The sequence below is a fragment of the Alligator sinensis genome, unplaced genomic scaffold (assembly GCF_000455745.1).
Source record: "Alligator sinensis unplaced genomic scaffold, ASM45574v1 scaffold34_1, whole genome shotgun sequence".
NCBI lineage: Eukaryota > Metazoa > Chordata > Crocodylia > Alligatoridae > Alligator > Alligator sinensis.
The window spans coordinates 2,018,328-2,027,390 of NW_005842151.1; the positions used below are offsets into that span (position 1 = coordinate 2,018,328).

Below are 9,063 nucleotides of genomic sequence, written 5' to 3' on the forward strand. Positions count from 1 at the left end.
CCCCAAAGCGCAGGAGCAGCAGCAGCACTGGAATCCAGCTGCCTGCAAGCCGGGTGGGTTAGAGGAAGGTCTCATTTCAATCACAAGCCTAGTTTTTGAGCTCGTGCTGGAATAAAACGCCTTTAGTAATCCATGCCCCCCCGTCCGAAAATCCACGACTGATACCAGCCCCGTAGGCACAAAGGAGGGAAAGCTGAATTGCATCACGTCTCTCTGCGGCCGCATCCCATGTAGCGGATGTTGTTTCCAGCATGTAAATGAATGGCATCATTAAGGGGCCGATGCTGTCGTTTCAATGTCCAAGCTGGGGTCAGAAACAACATCGGCCATCACCACTGCCTTTCTCCCGGTCGGAGTCAGCTGGGATCCTTACTGCTGGCAACTTCGGGAGCATCGCACCAGAGACACTGCGGAGGGAGCGGATGCATCACAACACCCCGGCCACACAAATCAGTCCCTCTCTTCCCCGGGCTGGCTGCTAGGCTGAGACCCGCCAGGGCAAGCGAGCCTGAATCCGGAGTTGAAAACCTGCGTCTGCTCCCACCTGGAAACGTGGACCTTGGGCTGCGTGTTGGTTTGCGGAAGAAGAGGGGATTTTAATTACAAACAGTGCGGCATTTCGCACGGCGATGCCCAACGCACACTGCCACAGCCCAGCGCCGAGTAACCGCAAGCATATATAATCAAGCAGCCAGGAGAGAGAGAGAGAGGCAGATTGTTGTCTGGCACTAACCTGAGTTTAGAGTGGAGCTGCTCAGCATTGTTGGCTTGTTAATTGTCTTATATTAACCCGAATATTAACCTTGTATTTGCACTCTGCTCCTAATTAAAGCGAGGACGCATTCAAGTTTCACGTGGAAGCGGTCACATTTTTTCCTGAATTTGTCAGGGATTCTCCCCAGCCCAGATTCACAAGCAGGTAAAGGACACCAGGGTCCTTAGGAAAAAAACATTAAAATAAATAAATAACCCAGCCTCTCTTTATTAAAGAGAATGGCTCAATCAGGCTGCTATTTCTAGAGAGGAACCCGCTCACATGCACCAAATGCTGTCTGCCAATACACTTGGGGAAACCACCATTCTGTGTTTAAAAAAAAAAAGCTGCAGCAAATGACATCCGTGAGGTCTAAATAGCCGGATTCTTAGCAAAGACTCATGCATGATCTTACCTTGAGACCTTAGCAGCTTCTCCCCAAATTGTGCCTCCTTAATGAGCGAGGGATGGGTTTTGGCTGGAGAAGAAACGCAGCGATCTAGCCAGTAGATGGAGGTTGTTCCTTGTTCCTAGCAGAGGATCCCTATGTTAATTAAAATAAACAAGCTGCTTGGTGGAAAGATTTCCCCCCTTCTCTCTCTCCCACTACACAGCCTCTAATATAGAATTGACGTGAATTTCTAACCTCTGACCTCTTCCTAACACACGCTCCTACCTGCCTTTTATTTTCTTTACGCTTCAAAATATTTAAAAACCCCCAAAACAAATAAATAAATAAGAAAGGAGGAAAGGGAGGGAAAAAAACAAACCCAGAAACCCCACCTCCCGGCCTTAGCTGGTTTGTTGGGTTTTCCTAATCAGCTGTCTCAGCTCTCAGTAATCAGGTGAGGTGTTAATGGGGAGCTGGTTGTAAATAAAACTAATAAAGCAAAGCACATATTAGGAAATTAACCAAAAAAAAAAAAAAAAAAAGAAAGAAAAAAGCGAGGGCTGCTAAAATATTGTGTTGAGCTGCGTGTCCCCCCATCGAGTCATTTTTTCGATCTGTGCATATTCACATCTGAGCAGCAATTCCTCTGTGTTGTTGCCTTCAGTGCACATCCCCCCCACAAATCGTACTGAACCAGCTACGGAATGGATCAACCCTTCCCACTTTCACATAAAGCCTCTCTCCAATGGAGTCTCTAAACAGCAAACTTCAGCCTGATCTGATGTGATATGATGTACGGATGTGTGGAGCAACCTCGCTTTGCCAACCCCGATGAAACTGTGAGTTGTCATACAATACTGCGCAGTCAAACCTGGGGTAATTGCAAAAGTGAATCCAATTTAACCCATTAAAATAAAATCAGATGCCAAGAGGGATTGGAATCATTGCTGCTGAGGTGGCAGCACCGAGGGCAATTGATCCACTGACTCACAACAATAAGGAAAATATGGCTTTGCGAGTCATTTTTATACTTGGAGGCATCCTTCTTGCAGGGGCAGGCACGGATCCAGCACACAGGCAGGGATCTGGGGCTTTCAATCAGGCTCTTAAGGAAGAACGGCACCAGCGTCTTTCTCACCAATTTTCCCCGAAGGGTCTCAGGGAGAGGGGGCTGCATCACGGATCTCAATACCGCCTGTTTCTGGAGCAGAAATGCTGGATGGCTTCTCTCGGGTGTGTGCGCTTCTTTCTCCTCTGACACTTCCACTTCTTCTCTTCTTAGCGACCGGGCCAGTGACTATAAGTGGCCAGTTTAATTATGTATTCAAAAGGGGCAAGGGATGCTAATCGTCTCGCTTACATTTTGTTAGATTAAAAAAAAAATAACTGAGTCAAGATTTCTATGGTACAATTATTCTATGGCACATTAAGTGACACCAAATCTTTTAAGGGCATGCGAACAAAAAGAAAAAAAAATCGCTCGACCCCTGTAGGGAAGGTGTCGTGCAGAAATGGACTAGATTTGATCACGCAGCTTTGGGCAGATCAGAAAGTAAGTTCCCTACTTTGCCTAGACTTGGGCAACCGCGGGAGTTGTCAACAACCAGCTGCTAGAGTGGGATGAGTTCATGCTTCAGACCCAACAATAAAATCGTGTCACTGCTGCGCTCTTCTCCACGCCACGATTTTCATCCTGGCTTTAAAAATGAGTTAGTAGCGCGATTGCAGGGCGGGCTCCGCTCAGGGCACACTTAACGCAGATCGCTCCGGTCCCTACAAAGAGCTAGCAATAAAACGCTCTGCGAAAATCAGAGATTCAGGGGATGCCATTCAGGAAAAGGCATTCATTTCAGCTCCCATCCTATTTTAACAGGGATCCACAGAATACAGTAGGATCTCTCACCCAGCAGCTCACCTGAAGAAAATATTTAAGCAGGTGCCAAGGAAGGGAAGTCATGTAAACGCATCGATGCGACAAAGCGCGATGTTGGTTTTTGTTGGGGGGTTTTGGGGGGTGGGGTTTGTTGGGTTTTTTGTTTTTGTTTTTTTGCAAAATGGGGATTTTGGGTGTAGACAGGGCGCAATAACTGCGCAAAGTTTGCCTTACTGATACTAATGCGCCGCAAGGCTGCTTGACTCCCAACCCAGACCAGACGATGACTTTATTTTGTAAGGTTTTCATCAAATCCACTTTCAACCGGGAAGTTCAAAGCCGATCCGTCCAATGGCAAAAGTAATCCTTACTAATGACGAATTTTAATTCTGGCATCTGCAAAGCTGAGCTGCAAACAGACAATGTGCGCAAATCATTCAGGTGGCCTGCGCTATTTTGCATCTCTTCGGGACATCAGCCATCACCTGGGTCGCTGTTATTACGTCTGATCGTTATTAATATTACTTACTACCAAGGGCCCCTTTTTGTCCGTGCCCATACCAGCACCAGTTGCCTTTGGGAGAAGCACACAAACAGAAAAGAGGCGAAGAGACACCCACTTCCAAAGTTAGCTCCTGCATTTTAGGCTGTCGGGCGGATCACCCCTCATAAACCAAAAGCACCCACAAGAGCCCGAGATCCCTTTCCCCGCAATCCACTCGTTTCGTTTCTAATCTATGTAAAAATATGTTAAATATTTTTTTCGCAATTACCGACGCCCTAATGGGGGTAGGAGGCAGAGAATATGCCAGGCTTATAATAAGCCACCTGCTGCGTCGTGCCTAAATAATGTCATGCTTTATTTCATTGTTGTTATTGCTGCGGAGACGACATAACTAGACCTTACACTGGAAATCCTCCAGCTTATCAGATCGCCGAGGAGAGAGGAACCCCCGATGCTGACAGCGAGGAGAACCAGTTGCTAGAGGGTCAGTTCATTACAGTAACAAGCATTTGATTCCCTGAGACACGAAGCTGCTGAGACTGGACCCTCGCCTACCTGGGAGAGCAGCAGAGCCTGGTCTGGAGGTCTGGGCTGTGCATTTGCGCCTGTATTTCCCTGCCAGAACAAATCCCCCTTCGTACATGCGTGCATTAGGCTACAGAAGCACCTCTCCTGACCCCACATGGCAATTCACTGTTTGTTAGCAGAGCTAGTCCAAGGAGTTTCAGTGATTTGGACACATTCTGTGCAATGTGGCTTCAGTCTGTGTACTCGCCAGACGCGATGTTCATTTAGATCCAATGACTAAAGCGACGGAAGAGGAATTTAGCTCTAAACTCGGCTACTCTCCCATCTGAATAATATTAATGCACAAACGAAATCCATTTGGATGTTTAATGTTGCCAGAAGGCTGCGCTGACGTTCAAATGATCTAAACCTTAGCATCTGGGAGACTGCAAAAGCATCTTTCTGGGATGGCTTGTGAGCCATTTCGTTCAACCAAAGCAGAAGATGGATAAAAACGGGAACACCAAGCAACTGTTGGTAATAGCTTCCAGCCTCAATAGGGCTGGCTGCTTCGTTTGACAATACATGCACGAAAAAATGCCCTCCTACTTCTTGCAGCCACTGAGGGCATCCCATCCCCATCCTACCCTTCCCCGGGATGGAAGGTCCCTCTTTGGAGTCTGGTGTAGCATCCTGATGGCTGCATGTCCAGTCGATTCCCAGAGTTGGCACAACACGTTTCTGGGGAGATAGGTGGGAAGGAGGGACCTGAACTCAAAAAGATTCACCAGTAGGGTTGCTTGGTCGTTTGCCTGGTACTCAGCCACCCATGGACACCTTAGCCAGGCTGGGGGACATCTTATCGTAATGACACAGGGAGAGGGAAATACTCGAGTCAAGATTTCAAGAACTTTCTCGGGGAATAAAGCAGGACTTTTTTTTCCTCCTATTAATGCAGCAGAGAGAAAGCAGTTCTCGGTAAGGTGTCTTCTATCCGACAACAGAGTTAAGCACCTCCTGGGTGCTCATGAATATTTGTAGCACACTTTACATTTCATTTTATGTTTGCAAACATCATTCTCTCGCCTTTTCAAAGGCGTTTACCAACTTGGACACGAAACAGACTCGTGTTCAATCACATACAAAGAACCTAAATTATTCAAAAACTCGAGCAAATCTGTGGAGTGCTTTTCCCCCCGCCCTCCACCTCAAGTCCCCCGAAGACCTCCCCCACCCACCCACCCAGCCCCTTTTCAATTCCGGGGGCTTAATTTAGTAAGGAGGCTGTCAGGAAACCTCCTTTGATTGTACCTCAAGGTGATGGCATGGTGGGAGAGTGGGGGAAAGTTCATGCCTGTTTTGGTGCCTGCTTTGCCATTCTCAGAGCAGCTCCTGGAATGACATCTGGACCTGATCTCATTTGGGCTGACCGCTTAGTGCAGACTCCCACTTCCAGCAAGACCTCGCTGTCCCCCAGTATAGGTTGGCCAGGCCTATGTTAAGGATCGGATCGGACCCGTTTTGGCATTTGGGGGGCATTCTTTTATGTTGCACGATGCAATGCCAGTAACGCTTGTTTGTGCCCAGAATGTACAGACGTTCATAAAGAAATAAGCAGGGAGGCGCTCCAGTTTACAACCCTCAACATCTCTTGAAAGGACTGGCGGGCGTGTCCAAGAGCAAGGCTCAGGGCAGCAAAGTCAAAAAACCCAACCCCCCCAAACAAGCAAAAAACCAAAAAACTCCCCAATACATCGGATCCCCAATTGCCCAATTAAAGCGAAATTTCCTCCTGCTCCTAGTTTGCAACCTGGGAGCCACGGGACCAAAAAAAAAAAGGGAAAGGACAGTCGATAACGATAATGTAGCATATGAAACACGCGCACATGGGGTTTAATTAGTTTTTTATTACAATTAAAATGCATTCCCCACAAGGCAGCGTCAGGGAAAGGGTCACCACTATTTGAGCAGTCCAAGCCACAAAGAGCTAACTCCGGCTCTGCTTCCTGTGGGCTCTGGAGAAGACAAAGGCATGAATGGTCAAACGTAGAAAAAGGAGTTGAACCGCTTCTTTTTGGACGGGTCTTTTACGTTAGCTTGATCGTATGGACACTGCAGAAGAAATAAAATAAGGCGTTATTGCACTGTACAGCCACCCCGATAAAAAAAAAGCCCGATTCTGCTGACAGCTAAGAATCATTAATGATGGTGTATAAATTATTTGATCTAGTGTGCCCTTCAAACTAAAAAGGAAAATAATGGCAACCCCAAGCGAATGGTCCTAATTAGCGTCCAAGAAACCACTTCCTAAACGTGTCCTTCCAACTCCAGCGATTTGACTGTCCAAAGCAGTCTTTTATTCTTAGACTTCTTTCTTATTGCAAAATGTTCTGCATAACGGAGCTCCCGAAACAACCCCTCTAAGGGGACAACCCCAGAGTGCAAAGGAGCAGGAGGGACAGTAAAATGCTATAGATTTTCACTACTGTCCGGAATAACTGAATATGTCCTGATCCTGGGTTTCAAAGCCCGTTATTTATGCAGGATCTCTTTCCAGAGGACCCGGAGGAGCCCTTCGTGGAAGAGTGAGTCCTTGGCATGGCTTCTTCGTCAACTTCACCTCCAAGAAAGATCTCCAGTGAACACATCTCTTCAACCGAGAAGGCAAAGCAGGACTAAGTCCGAACCTGCTTACACTGGGTTCTCCACAGCCCTCTCTAACCTACTTGTCTAGATCTACTGCGGGGAGACAGGCGTTACCTTTCTGGGCACTTCGGACACTTCGCCCCAGTAGGAAGGTGATCACTCAGTTTATAATTCTGGGTCTGATGCTGTCACCGTTGAAATCAATGGGACTTTAGCCATTTATTTCACTGGAGGAAGGGTGTCCCCCTTGCTTCCCCCCTAACCCTACCCCGCGAAGGGTGTAACTTCGGTTTCGAAAATGTATTCGGAAATGCTCATTTCTTTAAAAAAATCACACCGTACTCCACACCTTCAGCTGCATCTCAGTCCGGGTGGAAAACCGATCCTTTAACAGAATTCTAGAGAGCTGAACTGCTTTTGTGGCAAGATGATTTATTTATGTTGACTCGTTGCTTTAAAAGGAGAAAGCTGGCTGGAAAGAGACTCTGACATGCTGGTTCTTCTCACAGGCATCTTGGACTTGCCCAAGAGATCATAACTCATACAAAGCGGCAACCCACTGACTCACTCCTGTGCAAGTCTCCCTCCAGCGTTTCCAGGACAATGTCAACGTCGAATGTCGCAACCTCCTATTTTAAGTTTCAGTCATCAGTGATCCCTCCCTGGACCGCTGTTCTTGGCTGGTCTAAATTTCACCGTGAAGCATGCAAGAGTCGTTAGCCTCCCCTAACACCAGATAGCAAAAGGATTGAACAGGCACAAAACAGAGTGCAGGGCACGATCTAAGGCTGCGGGGCGAGGAGTGCATACTCACATGTCTGCAGGCAGAGCCGCAGCATTTACCTCTCTGCAAGTGGGCAACTTGAGTGAACACTAAATAGCCAGTGAGTGGATCCACGTAGGTGTGCCGGCCGGCCTTAAAACAGAAACAAACAGCCTCAACGCTGTGCATTCCTCATCTGCCCGTGGTTTCACGCGGGCCGTGGATTGATCATGATCGCCTTAAAATCCAACTGCTTAAAACTGAAATCAGCTCTATTGGTGATTCGTGATTAAATGCATTCATACTACCATTATGTTCTGGCCCTCGCACCCAGCCCTGGCACCAGCCCTAGCTAGCAAGAGAACGGGAGAAGTAAGGGCTGCTTATCTACAGCACAGCCACAGATCCAGCCTTCTCCACCCGATTGCTCAGAGAGAACTTGCCTATTATCGACATTGTTCCAAGCTTGTCTAAGAAGAAAAGGGACTTTCACCTCCGGGTTGTAGTTGCCTTAGTAGTTCACACCTAGTGAAGTGCAAATGTCTGATGCTGAATGTGTGCTTCCAGAAAAAGGGGAAAAATGCAAATCGAAGCGTCAGCTGCTTGGGGGGGAAACCTCAACACTTTTCACTCTGGACGTTTTTCACTTTTGCACTTTTTACATTTTTCCCTTTCCCAGATATTCTTGATTTATATATAGACATAAATCTATATCTCGAGATAGAAATCTCTCTATATAATCTATCAATAATCTCTCTCCCTCTCACTCTATACATATACAAAGGGAATATATATTTCCAAATGTTCTTGATTCATATATGTGGGTGTCTACATTAATATCTATAATGAGATCTTGATTCATCTCTCTCTCTCTCTCTATATATATATAATGTTCTTGATTCATACGAATCAAGAATATTTGGGAATATATATTCCCTTTATATATGTTCCCTTTAGAATGTTCTTGATTATATATAATATATAGATCTATCTATCTATCTATCTATACATATAGGTAGAGTGATAGATATCTCAAGAACATAGATCGTTTGGGAATATATATTATATACATACATACATACATACATACACACACATATTTCCATATATATATATATATATATAACCCGTTTCAGTGCAGCAGCGGGTATAAAACAGCTTCTGCTGCTTGAAGTGCTACGTGATGATCAAAAGCAACTTTCATCACTCCAGACTTGAAGCTACAAGGAACTATGGAGCGATTTGCAAACACGGCGCGGCTGTTCAACTCCTTTCCCTTAGAGGAGGGCAAACACGGGGCTAGCACCCGCCCGCGGGGCTGGACCGGAGGGCGGCGAGAGCCCCTTCTCGGCCAGCGCGTCCCTCGCGCGGTGCCGGTGCAGCTCCCCCGCCCGTGCTCCTTACACCCCCGCGGTCGGCGGGTGACAGGCGGAGACGCCGGGTGCTGCCTGTCCTCTTCCGGCCGGTCTGTCACCTGCTGGACAGAAACTCCGGAGCTTTCCGAACGCGGGGGCAGTGACCGCGGGCCCTTAGCGCAGTCCCAAGCGAATCCTCCCCTTTGCCAATACAAGCGACACTTTGCAAGAGACCCTCCGCCATGGTGCAACCCCAGGGGCAGCGGGGC

General features: G+C 47.1%; 1 protein-coding gene and 1 long non-coding RNA gene across 9 annotated transcripts in view; both read right to left on the bottom strand.

Moving 5' to 3' along the window:
* LHX9 (LIM homeobox 9) overlaps nt 1-1,788 on the bottom strand; it is a 16,893-nt gene extending 15,105 nt beyond the window's left edge. For 2 of the 8 annotated variants that reach the window (XM_006025521.3, XM_006025513.3), the window contains exon 1: nt 734-1,035. In XM_006025521.3, coding sequence (XP_006025583.1) covers nt 734-761 — 28 coding nt within the window. In that variant the 5' untranslated portion in view covers nt 762-1,035. Of the gene's footprint in view, nt 1-733; nt 1,036-1,169; nt 1,299-1,400; nt 1,469-1,537; nt 1,578-1,773 lie in introns of those variants that run through there. The other 6 variants (XM_006025517.2, XM_006025516.3, XM_006025515.2 and 3 more) reach the window with 6 other exon arrangements.
* Nucleotides 1,789-5,917: 4,129 nt separating this feature from the next.
* On the bottom strand, nt 5,918-7,473 carry LOC112550574. The gene is made up of 2 exons (XR_003094498.1): nt 7,026-7,473; nt 5,918-6,142 (listed from the first exon to the last, which is right to left on the bottom strand). It is a non-coding gene; the product is annotated as an uncharacterized LOC112550574 (long non-coding RNA).
* Between the last annotated feature and the right edge of the window lie 1,590 nt (nt 7,474-9,063).